Source organism: Caloenas nicobarica, chromosome 7 (genome assembly GCF_036013445.1).
Source record: "Caloenas nicobarica isolate bCalNic1 chromosome 7, bCalNic1.hap1, whole genome shotgun sequence".
Taxonomy (NCBI): Eukaryota; Metazoa; Chordata; class Aves; order Columbiformes; family Columbidae; genus Caloenas; species Caloenas nicobarica.
Window position 1 is genome coordinate 14400425 of NC_088251.1, and position 24789 is coordinate 14425213.

Sequence of the window (24789 nt, forward strand, 5' to 3'; positions counted from 1 at the left end):
GGCTGGTGGCTTGGTACAGAGGGTGGGTGCTGGGGGCCGTTGCAGCCTCCTGCCTTTAGCTCTGAAGGGTGCGGGTTAGCTCACCCAAAAGGGCAGCTCTTAAAGCCCACTGGTGTTGCCCCAGCCCCTGGACATCCCCAGGGACACATGTTGCTGCTTTTGGCAACATGTCCCAGGGACTTGACCTGCCACGCAGGAAAAACAGAGGGGGCTTTGCCCTAGCTGCAGAGAGACCCCTGTACCCCCTGACCAGGCTGGAGCCCCCCTGCTTTTACTGGGAGCAGCTGGGATGACGGGCAGAGGGGTTGCTAGTGTCCAGCCGAGCCAGGCACTCCTAATGGGACCGGAGCAGTGGCTCTGCCCCTTCCCCACCTGCAGCCACCTCAGTCCTGCTCCTGCCCCAGAGCCGGGACGAGACCCCGCATCGAGCCCAAAACGCCGCCCTCGCCTCTCCCACCGGACTCCCAGTGGCTGCTGCTGTTTGTCCCCCGTGCTGCAGGAGCATCCCAAAGCAGCCCTGCCTGGTTGAAAGGCAGGTCAGGAGCCTGCTCTCCCGCAGTCTCGCCAGCCGTTCCCCGCAGGTGCGCTGCTGACAGATCCCGAGCCAGGGACATGCTTTCCACCGGCTCCGAGAGGTTTACAGACGAGCAAAGCAAAGCCCTTCGGCTCCCCGTGTGAGTGCCTGTCCCCTGTGAACCCCCGCGCGTCTCTCGCAGCCGGGCTTGTGGGAACACATCAGAGGCTGCTGTGACTCAGCTGCTCTTCTCCCCTGAGAAAATCCACCCTGGCACCACGCTCTACTCCATGGCTGGGGCTGCTGGCACCTGGCAGCCTTCATCAGCAAACGGCCTTGGGCAAAACATCCCAATTTCCACTGTCAAACACTTACAGGGGAAAAATCCAGCATCTGATCTTGTGGGAAGTCAGGGCAGCAACTCTGCCGCTGTACCGAGCTGGAGGGAAAAGTCTCATCCCTGCCCAAAACCAAGCCCTGGGCTGGAGTGGCTGCAGCATGGGCTGGCCGTTCGGCTGCCTTCTGGCATACCCCTGCCTTTTTCCAGCTCTTTATAGCTTTCTCAGACAAATTCTTCTGCAATTGTAATTTTCCTTGCTGGCTCTCAGCCCAAAGAAACAGTGGTTTGGAAAGTTTGCTCAATGACTCAAAGGGAAGAGGCTCCTGACTTTTCATGCTCTCTGCCCACCGGAGTATTTTTTTTTCTTGGGGCTAATCTTGGCTTGACGAGTCTATGACACTCTCAGAAAACAAATCCAAGCCTAGTGAGCGTGTGCTCATCTGCTGGGAAGCCCTGAGTGTCACCACCAGGCTCTGGGCATCGCTCGTGGCTCTTTCTGCTCCTCTGCTTCACGCAGTGCTCCCAGCCCGGAGCCTGGGCAGGCTGGTCCTGGGGCGGGCAGAGGGGACTGCTGGGATGCTGGATGCTGGAGCAGTGACACCGGACCCATGGTGTGGGGCTGGCGTGCTGCCTGCTGGGCTTTTCTTCCGCAGAGGCAGGCAAAGCAGTGGTGCTGGTCTCTCAGCATGGTTAAGGGATGGAGGGGCCTGGAGAAAGGCTGGCTTGCTCGTTGTTGTTTTCTCTTGTCAAAAGGGAAAAGTACCTGGTTTTCCGCTGGTGCTTTTGATGTTATAACTTGCCTCTAGGTACAGTGTGGGCTGGCACGGCTATAGCATGAGTTTCATAACTCTTTCGCGGGTTTCATAAATCCCCAGCTCCTGGAGTGCTGTGATTTTGTAACTCCTAGCTTCCAAACCAGTCTGGAGAGCAGCTTGAAACGGTCAGCTGCCTGCTGCCCCCCGGACTGCAGAGGCTTGCAAACCAAACCGAGGTTTTATCTCAGTTTTTTTTGCTCGGGGCAAGGGAGAGGCAGGCTGCGGGCACTGCTGGGGAGGAGCCAGACCTGTGCCAGGAAGCAGTTTCCTACAAAGGGCCTGAGACAGCACCATGGGCTTGATAGTCATCAACACCCAGTCAGTGCTACAACTCTAAAACTGAGGGCTTCGTAACACACTGCTGCCGTGGTGTGCACCCCTGCCACCGTATTTCCAATTTAATGCTGGCTGTTATTCCATCCTTCTAAGTTGTTTGTATTTATGCTACTGTGATCCATAATGAAACCTTCTTCCTGGCTAAACCTGGTTCCCAGTGGTGGTGGGGAGGGCAGGGGTCTCCTGCCAGTCACCTGGGACACCCCTGTGCCTGGGGCATCCTCTGTGGTCCTGGCTGTGTGGGATGAATTTGAGAGGGGGTAAGGGGGTTGGCATGTTCCAGGCCTGCAGGCAGGGTGGGGGTCCCTTGGGGCCCGGGGTAGCAGTGGGTGCTGAGCTACAGCCAAATCAGACGACGCTTCATCCCCAGCAGAGCCCGAGGCACAGGAGTGTTGTGTATTAAGCAACTTAATGCATGCCTTTTTGTGCTGCAACGGGGTCCCCCACATCCCCCCCCAGGAAGGCTGCAGGCTGGTGATGGCTGGAGAAACATCCCTTGCTGCGTGCCGGGCAGGGAGCAGCTGGCAGCACTGCTGCCCTGGGCGCTGAGCTGCAACCCAAGAGCACACAGGTTGCTGGCTCCCGGGCTCAGGGTGTGCTGGGAGAGCTGATCCGCACTAATCCCATCAATATTTCACAGTGCTGTGGCCCTGTTATAAATACGTGCATCATCTGGGAAGCTGGCTGGGGTGGGGGTGCAGTGCCAAGTGAAACACGAGAGCTGCCACAGCTTCGCCTTGGTTCCTTGGCCATCAGAAGGGTGAAAGGGGCTGGCCATGGGTGTTTCTACCACTGCTGTGGATAGGGGTTATCTGGCAGAGACGGGTGAACCCAAACATGCTGGCTGAGCATGGGCACCCTGGGCTTTGCCATGTGCCGGAGCCGTGGGTCTGTGCTGTGATGGGCAGCTGCCAGCACAGGCAGAGGGCAGCTGACCCTGGCAGGGATGGGGCTGTCCCATGGGACAAACCCGCTCTGCCCGGTCCTCTCTCTGTGGGACATGGTGTTTAATTGACAACAAGAAGAAATTAAACAGTAACCAGACTCTGGGCTGGTGATCAGGGCACTAAAACATTTCCTCTTCCTAAAGGCTGTTTGGATTAACAGGGAGAAAAGAGTATTAAGGATAAAACCTCCTTGCGTGGCTGTGGGGAGGGCAGTTTCCCAAGGTGCCGCGGCATGACCCGAAGGGCCCCCTGCTCCGGGCTGTCCTGGGGGCTGCAGGGCTGCTCTGATGGGAAATTCCCCTTCCAGCACCTTGCTGGCCCTGGGCTGGGGCTGGAGCACAAGACAGACCACCCCGCTTGGTAGCACTGCTCTGTGGGGCAGGGGGATGCAGGCACGGGAAGGGGTCTGGTCTGGTTTGGCTCCTGTCCGCTGCCACCCGCATCTTGCTCTGACTCTTGGGAAAGCCGTGCAAATAAGAGCAAGGCCCTGGCCTTCAGCCTCGTGGGGGCCCTAAATTCCTTCAGTCAATTTCGCGGGGGCAGCAGAGCAGGCGAAGGCTCTGAAAATAGATCTGTTTCAGCTGCCGATGACTCGTGTTAATTAATTAAAGCCTCGCAAGCTCAGGCCTGTAAATACGCAGTGCCGAACCGCGCCAGGCTCTGCTCACTCTTTGCTCATGCACTAATTACTCCATTGCGAGGCCAGGAGCTAATGCAGCTCCAATTTGCGCTGGGTTCGGCTTGCAGCCACGTGGGAGGTCGCCTGCCTGTGCTGCCCGCACGGGCAGGGAGAATTGCTGCGGGATGGGACATGCACAGCACCCCAGAGAGGGAGGGAGCCTTGGGCAGCCCCCTCTCAGCCCTGGCGCCCCCTTCCCCAGCGCTCACGGGCCAGTTCTCCCTGTCACTGGCCCCGCAGCCTCCAGCTGCATCTCTGCTAAGGCAGGGGATGGATTAGGAGCAGATGTGAGGGACCGGCTGGCTCGCAGCATCCCAACCACCCATCCTTGGGCAAGACAGGCTGGCCAAAAGCACCCCTGCCTTGCAGGCGGCACCTGCTGCTTCAGCCCACCCTCCTGCTGCCCGGACAGTGCTCCAAGTCCGGCCGGGCAGGGCTGCAGGCGAGCCCAGCTCCCTGTGCGTGGGCATCCCGCTTCCGCAGGGTGGGTGGAGAGGCGAGGCAAGGCATGAAGGAGATGCTGGGGGTTTGCCCAAGGACAGGAGGAAATGGTAATTAGTTGCTGGAGCATACAGGAGGTGAGGGAGTGAGGACAGGGAGCGCTGGAGGAGGTGGGTAGTGTCTCTGCTTTGCTCTCCTGGAGTCCCTGGGAGTGGGGACAGGGAATGGGTCCTGGCATCTCAGGCTGGGTGAGGGGTTGGTGGCCGCTTGGTAAGCATGTGCAAGGGTGACAGGAGCCACCCCATCCACAGGAGTACCCAGATGGGTCCCTCCTCAGCTCAGATCCATCAGTGTGTGGAGACTGAGGGGATTCAAGCCTTTGCTACTTTCCCTCGCACCCGTGGTGTTTTTAGGAGGCTAGACTCTGGCAGTTAGAGGCCTTGAAAGCAGCACGCCACCTGGTCTCCCCATGGGAGCACCCTGTCCCTGCCACCCTTACTGACCCTAAATGGTGCAGGTAGTGGGGAGGGCTCAGCTGGGGCTGACCCTTATCCTCAGATGATACTGGGCAACTTCAGCACAACCCACTCAGCACTAAGCCCTGCGACGGGTCCAGCTCTGGGTCTGCAGGGTGTGGGGTCGAGGTGGTCATTGTCCTCTTCTTGGAGACCCCACCCCTTGTGGAGGGCTGGTGTGGAGTGGAGGGGATGAGCCAGTGCTGGGACTGGGTACCACATGGCTTTGTAAACACAGGCTGGCAGCACTCGGCCACCCCGCCAGCTTGGGGAGCTGTAATCTGGTGTGCGCAGGCACAACATCTCCCCACCTACTGCTCCAGCTGATTTCCAGTTGCCCTAGATCCAACCTGCTGATTACGTACAGCGCTCGGGGTTTTGCTTTCGGGAGGCCTGCCACTGTGACGGGTAAGGAGGGAGGGCTGGCCAGGTGCTGAAAGCTTGCCAAAGGAAAGCAAACACAGGCCTGAATCTGGCAGCTCCTGCCTGTAGGGAGGAGCCGCAGAAGCCACCGAACACAAAAAGGCTCCACTTGGGGTTGTAGAGAAACCATTACCTGCCCGTGTTTCTGAACAAGCTTCCACCATGGGTAAAGGCAGACTAAATGGGGGGGCATGTGTTGCAGCAGGGTGAACGTGGGGCATGGTGCCTCAGTCAGGGGTGCAAGAAGCCAGGGTGGGTTCAGGGATGAGGAGCCTTGGAGGACACCGTGGCGCTGGCTGGGTGGCTGTGGTGTGATGACGCCGCGTGTGCTGCGTTGGCAGAGTGGGAACGATGCTTATCTGCATTCGGCAACAGTTTTTTTTATAGTCACAAGCCCAAGCTACCAGCCCTCTGCCTCCCTGGCCTTGCAAAGAGCTCCCACACAGGCTTCTCTGCCAGCGGCCTTTTTGGGGCTGTGCCACCCGACCTGCCCGTGCTGAGCAAACACCCCCCGCACCGCCTGCTGACCGTCCCTGCGGCGGGGGGGGCGCTGCACGGCGGCGGGTCCGCCTGCCGCGGCTCTGCTGAGCGAAACGCTGCCGCCTGCCCCGCAGCATCTGCTGGGCAGACCCAGCGCAGCGGTAACGCGGGTCCCCTCCGTGCCGCTCCTGCCCTTGCTCCTCCGCGGGACCCGTGCTGGGTGGCTCCGGGGCTGGGCACCGCGGCCTCCGCCTCCGCGCACCGCTGGGCCGGCAGGGGGCGGCGCGGCTCGGCTCGGCTCGGCTCGGCACGGCGGGGCCGCGCACAGCCGGGCTGCGCTGCGCCCTGCCGGACCCGGCTGCTCCGTGCCGTGCCGCCCGCACCTGCTGCGCCGCCGAGCCGAGCAGCACCGCGCCGCGCCGCACCAGGCAAGTGCCGGGGAGACGCGAGCGGGGACAGCCGGCGGCCGGGTGCTGGGTTCCGGTCCGCAGGCACGGCCGGGGGTGCTGGGTCTGGGCGCCGCGGCCACAGGAAGGATCCGGAGAGCTGGATCTGGTTACTGGGTCCGGGTGCTGCGTGCACAGGCAGGGGCTGAGTGCTGAGTCTGCAGGTAGGGTCGGAGGTGCTGGGTCTGAGTGTCGAATCCACAGGCAGAGTCGGGGGTGGTGGGTTTGGAGTGCTGGCTCTCTGTCTGGGTCCACAGGCAGGATTAAGGGTGCCGGGTCTGAGTGCTGAGTCCCTCGGTAGGGCCTGGGCTGCTGGGTCTGGCTCCAGGTCTGGGTGTGCAGGGAGGTTTTGGGGTGCTCGATCCAGATGCTGAGTCCACAGGCAGGATCGGGGGTGGTGGGTACACATGCTACGTGCACAAGCAGGGGCTGACCTGCAGGGGTTGAAGTCCAGGGAATGATGCCTTGGGGGAAGAAAGGGGGCAGAGCCTTGGAAGCAGGATGGAGAGGGGTTCATGGGAGGTGAGGATTTGGGGGGTGACAAGCTAGAGGGGGGTGGGGACATGCAGGATCTGAGGGCAGTGCAGGTAGATTGCTTTGGAAACAGGTTTGAGATGTGGGGTGAGGTGGGGCTTGGGGACCTGCTGAAGCGGTGAGGGGAGATGATGGTGGGCATTGCAGCTAGATGGGCCACCAGCTCTTGGAGTGAGGGCTAGATAGAACCCCCCTTCCCCAGCAGATCAAGGGTCTGCAGGCATGGGGACTGCTGACAGTATTTGGGGAGTCTGAGTGTTATCTGGGGGCAGCTGGTGTTTCAGGCAATTGGGATGAGATGCTAAACTGATGCAGGTGGTGCAGTGCAATCCCTGCCTCCCCACTTCCCCTCGGGAAGTGGGGGGCTGTGGGACATGGCTTGTCTGAGCCCTGGCTCCTTGGGATTCATCTCCTTGGAATGCTCTTCTGGGGGGTCTGCAGGTGCTCCCAGGTGGAAGGGATAAGCTTGTGCTGGGGGCTTGTCTGAGCTGGGGTTGAGCTTCATATCTGCTGATCTAAGGAGCAGCGCTGAGATTTGGGGTTCTGTTTGCGTTCCCCACCAGTACCGAGGTGGACCAGTGGCTTGTACCTGACATTTAAAACTGAGAGCATGAAGTGAGGGGGAACCATGAAAGGGCTCTTCAGATGCCAAGAAAAACAGTCTCCAAAAACAAAGAGACTGCCCAAAATGGATGAGGAGTGCAGATTCCCCCAGAGGCAGGGAAATTATTCATAACAATGATGGCATTTTTTGGGCTAGCTGGCCTACCACCAGAGGCTCGGACTGCTTTGCCTCCCTGAACCCCCCACCTGAACCCCAAACCTGGGGTGGACGGCACAGCAGTGCTGTGCGCGTGTCCTGTGGGACGCATCTCTGCTCCATCTTGGTTTGGCTGGACTCACTCTGCCCGGAGGGACAAGGGGCAGGGAGCTGCCCCCTTAGCATGCCGTGATCCCTATCTCAGTTTTATTTTTGTGTTGCAACCGGAGGGGGAAAAAAACCCGAAACCCCAACAACCCTTTTGGTTCCTGCAGATGAGGGCTTTGTTTTGTAGGCTTGTTCTCCCCCCTGCCTTTTCCAACATCCATTTGAACCTTTCACCACTTTCCCCACCAGGAATGCAGTGGGTTTGCCAGAGCTGGGAGGTTTATTCAGCAAATCTGGCAGGTCATGTGCCAGCAAAAAACATCCAGGTGTGCTTGGCAGGGCCCGCAAGGGGGGGCTGTGCCAGTGCCCCCATCGGGAGGGCAGCGGTGGGTGCGGTGGAGATGCGGTGCCAGCCTCGCCCGGCCGCATGCGGGGAATTTTCCTCCCTGCGCTTGCCCGCCGGCACTGCTTGGCATCATGATGGGACTTGTTGGGAAGTGGCTCATGTGATGGGTGGTTTGGTGGGGGGGTGCTGGTCCTGGGGTACCCACTCCCTCTCGGGGAAGTGCGGATGATACCATGAGGAGCTTTATGTTCCCATGAAGCATCTGGTTGCTGCTGTGGGTGCTGGGCAGGCGCCTGGTCCTGTTCAAAGGTGAGAGCTCCCTGCCCTGCTGGTGCTTCGGGAGGAAATGCCACCGTCCCTCTCTGCTGGGCTGTGCCGCCGCCGCTTTTGGTGATTTACAAGCACAAGGGCTTTGCAATAGCAAGGTTGTTGCCAAACCCACCCGCTCCATCCTCTCAGGTCCTCAGCTCTGCTGTTTGGAGCCGAAGGAGGACGAAGGTTTCAGGCACCATGTTACCAGCCAGTGCGGAGGCTGGGATGCAGCTTGGTGATTCAGAGTGTGCTCCGGGTTGTGCTTTTCTTGCTGCTTAAAAGCTGCCTCCAGGTACAGCCCCACCTCCCCTTACCTGATGGAGGGATCTCATTTGCCTGTTGCAAAGCCAAGCCTGTGCAAATAAGTTGGGGAGCTGATTTTGGGGCAGCAAAGCTGGTGGTATGCAAATGACTGTGGGAAAGGCTGCTGCCTTGTGCCGTGCAGTTGTGAACACGAAGTTGAATATCAAATTGGGTTTGACCCCAAATTTGGAGCTTTGTTGGAGAGAAAGCGAAGGAATCAAGAAGAGGTTGTTAAAGCTGGAAGCCATAAAACTGCTCCCGTCATCTGTTTCTGCTGGACTTTTGAAAGGAAAACAGTTTATCTTTGGAATAAATAAAAAGGAGAGGGACAGCTTGCAGCAGAAAGCCCCGCTTTCACACCAGGCGAGCTGTGTTGTGCTTCAGCTCTTGCCTCCGCTTATAAGGGGTCCACAGGTTGTGTGGGATTTTCGAACCTCAGTTTCCCCTTGGGGAAGCCCCATCCCGCGCTGATGGTGGGAACCCCGGGCATTGCCAAGAAACGTCTTTGAAACTCAAACCTGGCTTTGGAAAGAAACTGGAAGACAAACCGGCTCTAAACAAACACCCAAGTTAATTCCTTGTCTTGCATTGTGCGAGCCCAGTGAAATGAAACAAAGTGCAGCCACGGGGACAAGCAAATGGATTTAAATGCATCAAAAAGCCCTGAAATCTGCTGGCACTGAAATCTCCCTTTATAGGTTGGGGTCTTGTGTTGTTTTCTTTCCAATTGTTCCTGGGAGTTTAATTCTACAATTATTTTCCTGCTTCTGCCTTGGAGACAATGTGCTTCAGCCACAAAGCCTTTGAAGGCTGGATGGCAGATCACATCCAGCGCTGAGCCACTTGGATGCGAATGGTTGAGAAACTTTGCTGTGATGTGGAGGGCTGTCCATCCAGCTGTCTGTCTGTCCGTCCGATCTGCCAAGGGGCCGTTGGCAAGCGGTGAAGCCTGGCCTGCTGCAGTGGAGGCGGGAAAGGATGGAAAATGTTGGGGTTTGGAGGTGATGTTGCTAGGGTTGAGCATCCCTTATCCCTGCCAGGCAAGAGGTGGGAGCCCCGGGGGTCCGCACCCCACATCCCAAGGCTTGTCAACCGCACTTTGCATCCCTTGTGGCCTGAATGTGGAGGCAGGCTCATGGTGGGGTGAAGTCAGAATCAGGCTGTTGCGGCTCTGCCTCCTCTGGTTTCATTTCACGGTTCCTGCACAGCTCCCGGCGGAGCTCTCAGGTGCTCCCGGGCTGTGGGATCAGCCCAGGGCTCCTGCTGTGGGGTTTCTGCAGGGGAAGACATGCTGGGTGGGAGTGAGAAGCCGCAGGGACTGTGTCTTCACCGTCGGCTTGCAGGAGCCAAACAGCCTCCAGCACATGGGGAATTGCTTCTGCAAGGGGAGACTTGCTGCCCTGCCTGGGGGAGCTGGGTCTGGGCTGCCAGGGCACCCCTTAGTGCTCCTGGTGCCGCCACCAAGCTGCAAGGGTTTGCCCTTCAGCTTCCCCTCCTTGCACCCTTCCCTCCCGGGCCAGCTCTGAGGAAGGCTTTTGGGGCAATGGAGCCAGGCAAGGAGCTGTTTTGACTGACGGCTAGCGTTGGTGGGTTTTCCATACAGATGGGGAGTGGAGGAGAGCTCTGCCCTGCCATCCCGACCATGCTCTTGCTGTCTGCTTGCCTTGCACCAGGAACTGCTGGAGCAGAGCCGTCCCCGTGCCTGGCAGCTGGCTGCAGGCAGGTGATCCCTGCCCATGGCAGAGGCTGGAGCAATTTTCCTTATTTTCTCAGGTGTTTTGGCTGGGTTTAGACGAGAATGCTGGGAGAGGTCTGGTGGGGACTTGGCACTGAGCTGCCTTGCTGCCTGGCAGCCTCTTTGAACCTCCTGCCCCGCGTCAGACCTGACCTGATGGAGGAGAGGAACAAGTTCTTGTAAGAACAGTGAAATCGGCGAGCTGGGGACAAGCTAAAATGCCCCGATCCCTGCAGCCACGCTGGGACACACCATGGCTGGTCCCTGCCCCTTGCTTGGCAGGTAGCATTCCCCGCTGGGATGCTGCAGGGGGACAGAGATAAAGGCACAGTGCTGGCGGGCCAGTGGGGTAAATCTGTCAGAAATTGGGCTGTTGTTATTTTTATTGCTGATGGATCAGCTTGTTTTTTCAGGGATGTTTAGATGTCTGGCTTCTGCTGGCACTGATGCCCCTTTAAACAGCCTCACATCCTTGGCTGGCCCCGCTCGATCTCCATCACTTTGCTCCTTCCCGTGCCTCCTTCCCACCGTGGCATTGGTGGGATCAGAACTGGGTGCTCTCCTCTGCTGGATGGAGGCTCTGCTGGTGGCGGATGGGGGCTGTGCTGTGCTGGGGAAATTTGGAGCCCGTTCCCACGGCCCGCTGGTGCCCGCTGCCCGCCCCCCTGGCTCCGCGGCGGCTGTGCCATGTGTGGGAGCTTTGCTGCAGAAGCGGTGTGGGGTGCTTCTTGAGAAGAGTCGATGTCACTGCTCTCCCTCCCCTCTTCTGTGCCTAAATCCCAAATTTGGGTAAAAGAGGGATATATCTGCTTCCCGAATCACCAAAGCTCTCATGCGAGTCCGCTGAAGTGCCTCAGGGTTGAGCATGGTTTTGTTTAAAGAAAGCAACTAAAATAAACTTGGCGAAGGGCTCCCAGGAGGTCATTGTGCTCCTTCCCTCCCCGTCCCCAGCCCCCAAACCCGGCATGGATCCCCTCTTCCCGCAGGGCTTTCGTCTAGTTAGCGTTTTTTTTCTTGCTGTTGTTGACAAAAATCCCAGCTGGTTGAGAAATATCCGTGCAGCAGTGCCAGCCCAGTCCCATGGGTCAAATCCTGCCCCTGCAAATCTCTGCTGGGAAGAGCGGCTCGTTCCCGGACTGGCCTTCGGTGATGCTGCCGTGGGGACCCATCGCCTTGCAGGGCATCCCAGGCATGAGGCTGTGAGCAAGTCCCTGTGATGGACAGATGGACAGAAGGATGCTGTGGGCTGGGGGTGGACCTGCGGATGTTTTATCATTTGCTGGTTGGGCTCTGCAGCAGAAGCAAAGTGCTGGAAGTTCGTCAAGGGCTGAATTAAAGTTGCCTGGCAACCTCCATCTCAGCGCCTCTTCCTGCATCTCGCAGGATTTCCACTCAAGGCCTGCTGGCTCCAGGGAAAGGGGGGGTCCAAAACGCGCCAAGCTTGCATCCAGACACAGGCCGGGCTCGCTTCTCACTGAATGTCTCTTTTCCCGTAATTCCTTGGCTCGTTCCCACGCCTGGGAGCTGGGAGCTCTCCTCACCTCATCCCTGCACCAGGAACGGGTTGGGCTGTTTTCGCTGCACCCGAGGGCAACTTGAGTCCTTGGGGGTGTAAAATAGCACTGGGCTGGTGGGAATGTGGCTGGGGGAGTGAGCAGCAAGGGAGCCAAGGGGGCTGCAGGGGTTCATGTGCCAGGCCTGGCCCCAGTGAGTAAAGCTGAATTAGGATGCACGGGTTCTGGAGAACCTAGGCTGGGCTGTGGTAAAAGAGCAAAGTGTAAATGGTGTCTGCTGGTGCAGTCCCTGACGGGAGTTTTGTTAAGGCTGTTTTGCAGCCCCATAACCTGGAGGAGACCCACTGGAAATCCTGGCTCCCACTGGGAAGCAGCGGCGCTTACTTGTAGGAATGCATGATACCAAGTGGGGAAGCTCATGAAGAGGGGAGAAAGGTCTGGCAGCCTTCCTGGGAGCCTGCTTGGGTTTCACTAGAGCTCGGTGGAGCAACCACAAGCTGTCTATACAGTGGTGGGATGGGAAAATGTCTGATCCCGCTCTGCAAATCTATTCCCTGCCATCCAGGGTGGATGCGGGGAGTGAGCTGGAGAAGGGCTGCTGCCACCCAGAGTTTCCATTCTTTCTCCTGGCTTCCCTTTAAATTAAAAAGCTGGCATCGTTTTCAGCTGTGCCACTGAGGAAACAGCCATAGGGGGGCCCATAAGACCCTGGCTGAGGTCCCTCCAGATTTGCCAGCCCTGCTGACAGCACAGCTTCCTTGCACCGCAGCTCACAGCCAGCTCTTGCTCCCGGGTTTTGCTGCCTGGTGGCTTTGAGGACCACGGGGCAGCAGGAATTGACCACCATGGCCAGCAGAACCTCCCGGTTCAGCAGCCGTTGAGGGGTGCGGCAGCTTTGGCTAGTTTCTTTGGCTGGATCCAGGTTGACGAGACCTGCTGCTGGGAAATTCACTCATCAAAAGCTCTTTTGCACCTCCAGAGACGCTGGTCGTGGAGATTTTAAGGAGGTGCCGACCGGGCCAGCTTGTTTGGGTGTGCTGTGCCTTGCTGGCTGCTGGTGGGAGGCTGAGGCCGGCACAGTCATGTTTGCACAGCTTCCATCGTGACCCAGTAAACCCAGTCAGACCTGACCAGGGCTCGCTCGCTGCCTGCACGCCTCCGCGGTCCCGCTGCTTTCCTGCCCTTCCCTGAGGACCAGCAAACCCATCCCAGCCGCATCCTGCCTCCACCACCCTTCTCCTTCAGCGTTGCCAGCCAGGGTGGGAGCTGGGGCCACATTTTGGGTCCTATGTTTGCCCCTCTGGGCTGGGAAGTAGGTGAGGCAGCAGTGGGCTTGGGAGCTCGCACCTGGGGATGGGATGGGTTTTTCTGGGCAGTTTTTCTCCTAAACTGCAGATTTCATCAGAGCTGCTGCTGCTTTTCAGCCTCTTCCTCTCCCCATTTTGTGTTCCTCAAGGGAAAGCTCTCTGCAACATATCCCCTTCTGGCTTTTCCCTGTTTCCCATGGGAGAGCTGGGCTTGAGCAACCCAACCGCCCTCATCCCAACCAGGGGGTCCTGTGGACTAAGACCTCCTCTGCCTCCCACCCCAGCCTTTGCCTCCCAGAGATTTGAACATGCACTCTGCTGAGGGGGAGGATGATGGGTTTGGGGGGTTGGTGCGGCTGCAGCCCAGGGTGATCATCTGAGCAGGACCAAGGATGGTTTCAGTTCCGTCTTGCTCTTTCTCTCCCACCCCAGGTATGAAAAAAAAGAATAGAGAAGCTCAGAGCAGCCCTTCCCTTCAAGTAAAATATTAACTGGCTCTCACAGCTCACTGATTAAATGTCCTTTAGGACAAAGTTACATCTGATCTGGGGCAAAGGAGACTTTGGAAATGAGTGTATTTTCTCCCCTGGAAAAAGCAGAAGACCCCAGCTCTAGAAGCAGGGAATGCTGCTCCCCCTGTCCCTGCCTGGCTGGGAACCCCGCGCAGCCCCACAGCCTAAGTTATTGTTATTATTTTTCTCTTCTGTGCTGGCTGGGTGCTCTCGCTGGTTAAACGTTAGCCGGGGCTGGCTGGCAGCGCTGCGCCTGCCCTGCGATAAGCTGCGTCCCTGCCTGGCTGCACTCCCGGCTCCAATCCCTGTTGCACCCAGAGCCGGGCAGCAGGCAAAGTTCAGGGATTATTTGTTCAGGGGAGATAAGGTGAGGAGGACACCCCGCAGTGTGCAGGCAGCTCGCAGAGCTGTTACTCTTTTATTAGAAATCGTTGTTTGCCTTGTTGTAAGAAGGTTTCTCCTCCCCGCTGCTTTCCCAGCCCAGGCGCACAGCAGCTCTTGTGGCCTGTGTATGATTCTGGGCTCGTGTCCCTGTGGGAAGAGTCCTTGCAGCTTCCAAGGTGTCCCTGGTCCCACAGTTGGGATGGAGAGGTGTCAGCACAGGGCTGGCCAGAGCGCTCTCGGGTGCTTTGGTGCTCCAAATGTGACCCCACCGCTTGCTTTGCCCAAAAACCTTGGTGGGTTTGGCTTGTGGTAGATGTGGTGCCACCAAACCAACTTGTTTCTCACTGACCTCCATCCCAACTGACCCACTTCCCATGGAGTTCCTTGGAGGGAGGATGCCCCAGGTCACTGTCCTTTGCTCCCTGGGGAGCTCAGCCCCACGGGCAGCACCCTGCCTGCTCCAGGGTTGGGTGTTGCATGGGTGCTCTGCCTGGGGGGCAGGGGGGAGCAGGGGGGGCATTTCCCCTCCGCCCCACCCTGGGGATGCTCCGGGGCAGCAGTCAGCGCAGGTGCGAGGTCTGAGTCTGAACCTCCCTGATGGAAACAGCGGTTTAGTGCAGGCTCCGGGACTGTGGCTGGATCCCACATCCAGTCCCTTGCTTCTCCTTTTGAGCCCCAAAAGCCCTTTTCACTTTCGTTTCACTTTGGTTTTACCTCCCTTCTGCCTGTGACCCAGCGAGGTATTTGCTTCAGGGAAACCATCTGCAGCAAGCGTGTTTGAACAGCTTCTCTACAGAGCCAGGTATTTGCTTTATATATATATTAAAAAAAAAAATACAAACCAAAACTAAGCAAACGTATAGGTTCTGATTGCTTATGGGGAGCTCTCCTGCTCAGAGATACCCAGTTGATTCCTTCCTCCTTAGCACATGCAAAATGAGCGGGTGGCTTTGCTTGACACAGCCGGGAGAGGTGGGGGATTATTCGGGAGGGATCAGATGCAGGAAAACGAGAGCCGAGGTGGATACCGAGCTTCAAGGCAGCTTGGGATGAAAGAGAAACAGAAACCTTGTGTGTTCTCGCTTGAAAAGACTTGATGAAGATGCCAAGTGGCTCCTATATGAGTTTTCCTTCCCCTTGTGTTGCTGCATGCCTGAGGCATCCTTCCCTGCACCTCTGTCCTCGGGAATCTCGTCATTTCAGGAGGGGCAAAACTCTGGGGACAAGTATCTTGCAGGGCAGGAGACAGCCAGCCATGCTTTCGGGCAGAAGCAGAGTGCTTGGGCTCCCCGAGAGGCGTCCCGCGGCCCGTCACACCACAGTTGCTTTGGGGAGCAGGGCTTGGGGTACCCCAGTGTGCCACGAGACCCGCAGAAGGGCTTGGCCCCGAGCCCCGCTCTCTGCTTTTGGCGGTGAATGTGCCTGCTTTTTGGGTGTGAAAATGCAGTGGGGGATCAGCTGGCTCTGCTGAAGCATGTCCTTTGGTCAGGGGGAGCTGCAGGAGGAGATGGCTGGGAGCGAAGCGGGGAGGAGCGGACCTGGAGGAAAACGAGCCTCCGAGCAACCGAGCCAAGCGCTCAGCAAGTGACCGCAGGGGTGGTCACGCTGCACACACTCACCTCCTTGCCCTGTGCTGGCTGCAGGCTGGATGCCTTGTGCCGCGCCTCAGTTTCCCCTTTGGCAAATGAGGGCTTGCTTTTCCCTGAAGCCATCCCTGGGCTGAGGCCATGCCCGGTCAAGTGTCCGCGCATGTGTGCGGCTGGCTCCTTCCCAAGCCCACTTACTCGTGAGGTGCTGGGAACAGCGGGAGGGTCTGACATGGTGCTCTGTGTTTCAGGAGGGTTTGGTGGCCGGCCCCATCCTGCGGAGCTGGGGAGCCCACCCCAAGGATCGGCTGTGCCGGGCCGTCGGCAGCGGGCTGGGCGGCTGCCCGCGCCGGGGGAGCGGGAAGATGAGCAGCAGCACGGCCCATCTCCTGACGACTCTCTTCATGGCGGCGGCGGCGGCGATGGGCTACCCGTCACGGCGGTCTGCCACTGACCTGGATGCCACCCCCAGGACAACAGTCACCTTTGACGGTAAGGGGGTGTGGGTCTTGGTGGTGGCAGTGAGGTTTGGGATCCTGCTGGCACCCTGTTTGGTGCAACATGGCTGCATCCAGCCTTCACCAACCTCTCGGAGCAGGGGAGCTCAGCATGGGGGTGGCTACAGGGGGCCTCCGGTCCCCCAGGCTCCAGAAACTGGAGCCCACATGGCTGTGTGCCGTTGGATGGCCAGACATAGCTTGTGCCAGACGTGGTGCCACCAAAGCAACTTGTTTCTCTTTGACCTCCATCCCAACTCAGCCGCCCCACAGGATGGAGCAGGGCAAAGGCAGCTCCTCAAAAGCCAGGGGGGGACAAGGACATGCAGGGAGGCAGCCTGGGCCAGCCCCCAGCCCTGCCCAGCAGCCCGTGGAGGGTGGGCTGAGCTGGGCATCGCACCCAGGCTGGGCTCTCCTGGACCAAATAGTTGGCAGGGAGTTTTCTGCCATGGCTGTCTCTAATTGCCACTGGGCTCTTGTCCTCCAGCCTCCGCAGTGTCAGCCAGCCCCACAGTGTCATCGTGCCTTGGGCACCCACACGACATCGTTGACCTCATTAGTGAAGCTCAGCTCATTGGTCAATGGTGGGAGAGTGTTTCATTTGCAGCTGGGGTGCCTGGTTCTCCTCAAGCAATGACTCCTTTCAGGGGGGTCGTTCTCTCTCCAGCTGTCTCTGGGGTCCCAAGCCCCATGGGACTTTCTCCTCCTGCAGCAGGAGGGTCTGAGCCTGGCTTGGGGTCCCTCTGGCCAGGGCTGAGGCCCCCCTAGCACTTCTCAGCACCCTAAATTGGATGGTTTCTCCATCTGGGTGGGCAGGGAGCACCCAGCCTCGCTGCAGGAGCCCTCCCCTTGCACGGCAGTTTTGGTTCAGGTCTTTTGCATCCTTCCTTTTGGGCTGGCTGGGTTCGTCTGAAAGCTGAGGTCACTGCCGGTGTGTTTTCACTTCCTCCAGCGGTTCCCAAACAGTGTGGCAGGTCCATGCTGGGCATGGACATTGAGCTCCTACCCCGAGCCGCTGTTTTAATTAGCGGGGAGAAATTTCTCCTGTGAGTTTGAGCCCAATTAGTGCCTTTCACCTCCTACCAAACCTCCCCTCTTCCTTTCTTCCTGCTGTAGCTGCCGGCACCTGGCACCGTCTGCCCAATAACCTCACTGGGTGACTTCCCACCCACTTGTGGCTCCATCCTCTGTCTTTTCCTGGTGGCTTGCACCCTGCCTGCCCCAGGGACCCACATCAGCGCCCCTGTTCCCTTTGCAGAACTCTCAGGTGTCCGGCGCTTCAGCGGGCGCAGCCTCAACTACAGCACCCTGCTGCTGGAGGACGACCAGGGCATCCTCTATGTGGGCGCCAGGGGAGCCATCTTCGCCCTCAACTCCAGCGACGTGGCCGACGGCTCCCACCGCACGGTGAGCCCAGTCTCTGCCCACCACCGCCTGCTTGTCCCCTCCTGTCCTGTGCTGCCTGGGTCCCTGCCCAAATCCTGGCCACCCTGTCCCTGCTCAGGCTCCCGCTCGCCATCTCAGGTCTTGCCTGGAGGTGCTGTCCCTAGCTCTGTCCCCAGCTCCCCTGTGGGTGCCTGGTCCTTCTCAGCCAGGCAGCATGGGGATGGTGCTGAGAGATGTCCCCAAGTTCAGAGCTGCCTGGTACAGTGACCCCCCGACAGGACAAGAGGCAGCGGGGGAAGCACACCCCTTTGCTCCCCCAGGAAGGACACCTCAGAATCATCCAGGCTTCTGCAGGTGCTCTGGGGTTTCTGCCCACAGGTCAGGGTGTGGGACCGCTCTCGCCCTGGGCTGGAGTGATGCGGGCAGGGTGCCATCTCCTCCTCTAAGCTGCTGTCCCCTCTCTAAATAGAAGAGAGGATTTTAGTATCTCGAATGGCTCTTGCAGAGGTTGGAGCCTGCAGTGATAGGGAGACCCTGCGGTGATGGGAGGTCACACGGTGACAGTCCATCTTTCCCTTGCAGATCCACTGGGAAGCCTCTCCGGAGAAGCAGATGGACTGCCTGCAGAAGGGCAAAAACAACAAGGTAGAGCCAGTGGGGGGTGCTGAGGGGGGCTGCCACCACTTTCCCGAGGTGGTGACGCCTGTCCTCCCCCTCTGCAGACCGAGTGCTTCAACCACGTGCGGTTCCTGCAGCGGCTGAACAGCACCCACCTCTACGCCTGTGGCACCTACGCCTTCCACCCACTCTGTGCCACCATCGTGAGTACTGCTTGGCCCCATGGCTGTCACCCATCCCCTGCCACCGTGTCACCCCAGGGTGGCACAGCCCCTGTCCTCTCCCACCACCTCCATCCGCAGCCCCACTCCATTTCTGCCCCTGTCCCAGCCCTTTCCCAGCTCGCGGGGGCGGTGAGTGACACCCAGGCTGGGGTGTGTCAGTTTGGGGACAGCCACTGTGATGCAGGTGCACAAAGTTCCCACTCTGGTGCTGGGGTTGGACTCTGACCCCATAGCGAGATGGCTGGGGGTGGCTGTGGCAGGAACATGTGGGGGAGTGGGACATGCCTGCACTGGAGCTGGTCCCCAGCCCCTGCTGTTGCAGGGTCCCTTCCCAAAGCAGGGGCTGCAGACCGGCTGGTGGCCAGTGGCATGCCCAGGGAAGGTGACGGTGGCAGGGAGGGTGACGGTTGTGGGGCTGACTCAGCGGCCCCTCCCCAGGAATTTCCTGTGCTGGGGGTCCCCGTGTGACTGTGACTCACAGTAGAGCAACCAGAGGCAGCCACGTCCCCCAGCAGTGGGACTTTCACCCGTGTAGTGGCTTCTCGGTGACTCAGCTGCCCTTTGCCCACCTCCCTCTATGAGCTGGGGGACAAAGGGGCCTGGAGCCATGTCCCCAGTGTGGCCAGAGAGCCCCAGAGGGGCTGTGCCCATTCCCACGGCTGTGCCACCTGTCCGGTTTGGCCATCGCACGCCCTGGGAATCTGGTGGAGGAGCTGCAAAGTTAGAAGGGCCTCGTCATTATTTGACATGCTTTGAACTGCAAACCTCAAAGAAAATAACTCCTGCCGTGACGGGGATGGGGGGACCCAGCCGGGCTGGGCAGCATCTGCTGGCCAGGTACAGCCCGGGAACATCGGCTGCGCTGGCTCCTGCCTGGTGCCCATACGATGCCAAAGTGGAGAGTCAGGGCTCCCCTTCCCCGCTGCGCCCTCTCCCTGCCCTTGGCTGGGGGCTCTGGGTGTCCATGTGGTTTCTGACCAGCTGGAGGGTGCTGGGGGAGGTCGTATTGCCTGGACAATGACACAGGCATGGGCATCGCTTTGTCCCCACTAGCAGCCTCTGCAGAGAGCCTGGGGCTGGCAGTTGAGGCAGGTCTATCTCCTCCTGTCTAACCCTGTCCCCTCTCCCCACCTCAAGGATGCTGACAGGTTCATGTTGCCATCCCACTTTGAGGAAGGCAAGGAGAAATGCCCATATGACCCTGCCCGTGGCTACACTGGCCTCATCGTGGGTAAGCAGCACCTTTCCCAGAGCTGGCGGGGACGTGTGGGATGCCACCGACCCTGGTGCCATCCCAAGCATCCACACAGGGGGTCCCAAGTTAGGTGGGCTCTGCATGCTGGGGCTTAGCAAGCCAGGACCTGGTCGTCCTCCTCCTCTTCCTCCTTCTCCGCCTGGGGCATGGGGATGCTGGTGGCTTTTGGGGCTGTACCCACTGTCCCCAGGGTGCGGGGCCATGCTGACAGGTGTCTGCTCTGCCCAGACGGCGGCTTGTACACGGCCACGCGCTACGAGTTTCGGAGCCTGCCCGACATCCGGAGGAACCTGCACCAGCGGCCGCTGAAGACAGAGGAGTCCCCGCTGCACTGGCTGAATGGTGAGACATCCCCGTCCCCCTCCCAGGACCAGCGTCATGGGCTGTGGGATGCTGTGGATCACCTCAGGGAGGGTGGCCCTGGGGTCCTTTGTGGTTTGCCATGAGAGGAAACTGAGGCAGGGAGGGAATGCCCCATCCTCTGGCGGGTCCCTGATCTCTGCCTTTTGCTCTGCGCTCCCCAGATGCTGAGTTTGTGGCCTCTGTGCTGGTCCGGGAAAGCAAGGACAGCCCTGTGGGTGACGATGACAAAATCTACTACTTCTTCACGGAGCGGGCAGGCGAGGAGACCACGTCCTTCTTTGACAAGAACCAGGTGGCCCGAGTGGCCCGGGTGGCCCGTGTCTGCAAGGTAGGCTTGTCCCCAGCCACAGGGAGCCAAGTGCTGCTCCTCCTGGCAGCAGGAGTTGTGTGCCTGCACCTTGGGGGAAACCAAGGCGTGGGCAGAGGGGGACACGCAAGCCCACCAGCCTGTGCAGAAACGCTCCCTGCACCCTCCTAGAGTGATGTAGGGGGGAAGAAGATCCTGCAGCGCAAGTGGACGTCCTTCATGAAGGCACGCCTCGTCTGCTACATCCCCTACTACGAGGTGCTGCACAGCGTCTGCAGCCTGGACGGGGGCGGCTGGGCCAGCACTGTCTTCTATGCTGCCTTCACCCTCTCGGCGCAGTGGTGAGCAGGGCAGAGCTCGAAACGGCTGGGGCTAAGAGTCTGCGGTGTGGAGGGGACCAGAGATGCTCAAGGGGATGTGCAGGCGGGTGATGAGCACCTGGGGGTGCAATGGTGGGGAGCACCCAAGTGTCTGCCCAGGCTCAGGCAGGGCTCTGCCCCACAGGAGGACCATGGAGGCCTCGGCTGTGTGCCGCTACAGCATCTCGGCGGTGCAGCGCGCCTTTGAGGGCCCCTACATGGAGTACCAGGACTCGGCTCGCAAGTGGTCCCGCTATGATGGCGCGGTGCCTGAGCCCCGGCCCGGCTCTGTGAGTGCCCAGGGATGCAGAGCGGGGGGGTGGGGGGCAGTCGCATCCCCCTCTGATCCCACATCTCCCCTGGGCAGTGCATCACGGACCACTCCCGCAGGAAGGGTTACAACTCCTCGCAGGACCTGCCCAACAGTGTCCTGGACTTTGTCAAGCTGCACCCGCTGATGTTCGAGGAGGTGAAGCCGGTCGGTGGGGGGCCACTGTTGGTGAAGAAGAACGTGGCCTACAGCCGGCTGGCCGTGGACAGGGTGCAGGCTCTTGATGGCCATTCCTACGATGTGCTGTTCATGGGGACAGGTGAGCACAGGATGAGTTTCCTGGGTCTCTGCTGGGCAGAGGGATCACCCCACACTCCCTCTTGATCCCCCGGCTCTGCTCTTCAGGGGACGGCTGGATCCAGAAGGCTGTGGTGGTGGGTTCCAGCATCCACATCGTGGAGGAGGTGCAGGTGTTCAGGGACCCACAGCCCGTGGAGAGCCTGGTGATCTCCCACGCCCAGGTGAGGGGTGGAAGAGTCATAGAAGCATAGAATAATTTGGGTTGGAAGGGACCTTCAAAGGTCATCTAGTCTGACCCCCCTGCAATGAGCAGGGACATCTTCAACTAGATCAGGTTGCTCGGAAGTGGGAGTACACCACGCACAGGGCATGTTTGTGCTGTGGAGCTGCCGTTGGGCTGTTTGGGGGTGGCAGGGACACAACTCCTGGGTCAGTCCAGCTTGGGATACATGCCAAAGCCCCACGGAGCAGCCTGTGGTCAGGCACCACCTCCTTGACGTGTGCCAGCCACAGCTGTCAGCACCAACTGGAGCTGGGGGCCTGGCCCCATGCACCTCCACCAAGGGAGAACTGTTCTGTGGGGCTGGGGGGATCTCTGGGCACCATGGGGTGCCCCACAGCCCAGCCACCCCATGCTGAGCCAGCCCTTTTCCCCCAGCGGAGCCTGTACGTTGGGGCAGCCAGTGGGGTCCTGCAGGTGCCCCTGTCCTCCTGCGACAGGTATGTCTCCTGCTACGACTGCATCCTCGCCCGGGACCCCTACTGCGCCTGGGACGGCCGGGGCTGCCGCACCATCACCACTGCTGACAGGTAGGGATGGGCTGCCTGTCCCCAGGAAGGGCCCCACCTGCCCCATCCCATGCTGCTGCACGTCACCCCATGGCATGGTCACCCCAGTGACCCCTCAGGGTCTGGCATCCAGCGGCGGGTCTGCCAGTGGCTGTGACCCTGTCAGGGTGGGCTCAGCTGGGGCTGCATGGTGAAGCCCCTCATGTCTTGCAGGACGGGGCTGGTGCAGGACATTCAGAGTGGCAACAAGGGATGCCGGAGCAGCTTCGGGCGGGGTAAGTCCATAGAGTAGAATCATAGAACCATTTTGGTTGGAAGAGACCCTCAAGATCATCAAGTCCAACCGTTAACCCAACACTGGCACTAAACCATGTCCCTAAGAACCTCATCTCTGCATCTTTTAAACACCTCCAGGGATGGTGGCTCCATCACTGCCCTGGGCAGCCTGTTCCAATGCCTGACAACCCTTTCCATTAAGAAATTTTCCTAATATCCAATCTAAACCTCCCCTGGTGCAACTGTGGCCATTTCCTCTCATCCTGTCACTTGCTATATATCCTGTGCCACCCCTCGGGACCACAGGAGATGCCAGTGTCCCTTAGGTTGCCCGGGCCAGGTGCAAGGCGCTGTGTGTCCCCGCAGGCTCCCTGCTGTGGAAGAACCGGACGGTGCTGCGGGGGGATGATGTGCTGCTGCCCTGCGACCAGCGCTCCAACCTGGCCCGGGCTGTCTGGCTGCTGAACGGCAGCGAGGTGCCGGCTGCGGGGCAGGACCGGCTGCGTGTTGGGGTGGATGGGCTGCTGGTGACAGACACGCTGCTCCAGCACAGCGGCGAGTACCGCTGCTACGGGGAGGAGCAGGGACTGCAGACGCTGCTGGCTGCCTACAGCCTCACCGTGCTGCCTGAGCTGCCCCGCGGCCCCACGGCTGCCCCACGGCCCCATGCTGCCAGCCAGGCGGCCGGTGACATGAAGGTGGCCTACGTGTCTGCCATTGTCACCTTGGTAGTGCTGTGTGCCGTGCTCAGCACCATCCTCCTCTACGTCTCCTGTCTGGAGAAGCGCAAAGGCAAGTACGTGCTCGGGGAGCCGCGGCCGGCCAGCGTGGAGCTGCAGACTGTCTCGGCCAACTGCCTGCGCAAGGGCCGCCGGGAGGAGGAGGAGGAGGATGAAGAAGGGCTTGCCTACCCTGACGGCTGCCTACGGATCATCCCCGGCGAGGCACCCACAGCTGCCACCTCCCCGGTGAAGGAGGTGCCGGTCGCCGTGCCCCCGCTGCCGCCGCCCCCGCCACTGCCGGCTGAGCTCACCAACGGCGTGGGGGCTCTGCCCAGTGTCCTGCGCAAGATGAATGGCAACAGCTACATGTTGCTGCAGCAGCAGGAGGAGCCGCTGGCCTCCCCTCTCTACAGCGCGTCCTTCACTGAGGAACTCAGCAAGATCCTGGAGAAGCGGAAACACACGCAGCTGGTGGAGAAGCTGGACGAGAGCTCCGTGTAGGGGCTGGGGGGGGGGTCCTGCCAGCGGGACCCCCCTCCCTCTGGCCCCTTTTCCCACCCCCTGCCAGCAGTGTTACAAGACTTGGGCAAAACTACCTCCCGGATGGCAGAGCCAGGCCGGGCCTGGGCTCAGCCATTCCTTCAGCTTTTCACTCACTTTTGAGACTCACTGTACAGAAAAAAAAAAAAGAAGAAAAGAATCTATTTAAATTTGGGAGCTCTATTTATGTATAAAAACCCACCGATGGCGGCCACAAGCTGGAGGCAGGAGCTGGCACCTGGCTGAAGGTGGACACTGGGGGGAGGGAGAGTTTCTGTCTGTCTGTCCATGTCCATGCAGGTGTGAGATGCTGTTGTGGACGTGTGGACTCGAGCAGCCCTGCTGGGCATCCCTCAGTGCGCTGGAGACGAACGGCTGCTGAGAGGTGGGTGAGGAGCTGGGAGGGGGGCTGGGGGCTACCCCGAGGTGCCTGCACCTCTCGCGGGGTGCAGGGTCCCTTCCCGGTGTGGGGCGGGGGGGGTTCCCCCAGCTGCAGGAGAGGGGCTGCAGACACATGTGGGGGTTGGCCTGAGTGGCTGTCAGCCTCTGCCAGCTCCCCCATGGCTGCCCTCCAGGGTTTCCTTTCAGGAAGAGGATGGTTCAGCGAGGGATGGAGCAGGGATGCGGAGCCCATGTCCCGAATGCCCTGGAACAGCTGTTGGAATGGTGTGTGCCCACTGCAGGGGGGCCCCAGGTGAAATGCAGGGCCAAACGCCTGGGGAGGTGGCACGCCCGGGGCCCTCAACCCTGACAGGGCTCTGCTGGCTCCCCCCAGGGCACTGCAGGGGAAGAGCAGGACACAGCAGCAGCTGGCAGCAAGATGCACCAGCAGCAGAGGCAGTAGCCACCACTGTGCCCTGCAGCATGACGAGGGACCAGCACAGCACCCACGTCTCCCCAGCATCCACAGTGGCCATGGCCCCACAGTTCTGCTCTCCCGTGTGGTGCTGTTGGAGACCTGGGGTTCAGGCACAGCCCTGTCATCCATGGGACAACACGTGAGAGGGAGAAACGTCCTCACACAGACCTGGACCAGGGCCTGGCTCCCTCTGGGGCCTCCTGCTCTTCATGGCACTTTCCAGGGGCAGCCACTGTTCCTAAATCCCCCCAACTACCTCTGCTCCTGCTGCCTCCTGAGGGAACCCGAGGGACTGTGGTGACAAGAATGTGTTGTGCCCAGAGGACAGAGTGGTGACACCATGACAGACGTGCTAGGGGCTGTGTGTGTCCTCACCATGTTTGTTGCCAGGATCAGGACATCACCTGGAGCTCAGCCCTGCCGGCGAGGGCAGCAGCCCCAGGGGTCCATAACAGCAGGAGCTCAGGCCCTTCTCCCCCAGAAGAGCAAGGCTTAGTGGGAAAAGCCAAGAGTCGGACCCTTGGGCTCCCCTTGTCCTGCCCCCACCCTCATTTTTGCTGCTGGGGGGATGAGCCACCCCCAAGCACAGCTGTCCCCAACAAGGGGCATCACCCTCCGTGCGTGGCACCCCTTGTGCGCAGCCCCACTTGCCCCCAGCAATAAACGCGGCTCTGTCTGGACACGTC

At 59.9% G+C, this 24789-nt stretch overlaps 1 protein-coding gene across 1 annotated transcript; it reads left to right on the plus strand.

Moving 5' to 3' along the window:
* The first annotated feature begins 15591 nt into the window (after positions 1-15591).
* Positions 15592-24768, plus strand: SEMA4G (semaphorin 4G). Its single transcript, XM_065639179.1, has 16 exons — positions 15592-15829; positions 17093-17241; positions 17803-17865; positions 17943-18041; positions 19200-19293; positions 19546-19659; positions 19842-20008; positions 20159-20328; positions 20492-20636; positions 20714-20936; positions 21023-21138; positions 21576-21727; positions 21920-21981; positions 22349-23629; positions 23833-23910; positions 24020-24768. The coding sequence occupies exons 1-14, from the start codon at positions 15703-15705 to the stop codon at positions 23203-23205; spliced, it is 2538 nt and encodes an 845-aa protein (XP_065495251.1). The 5' UTR covers positions 15592-15702; the 3' UTR covers positions 23206-23629; positions 23833-23910; positions 24020-24768.
* Positions 24769-24789: the final 21 nt, after the last annotated feature.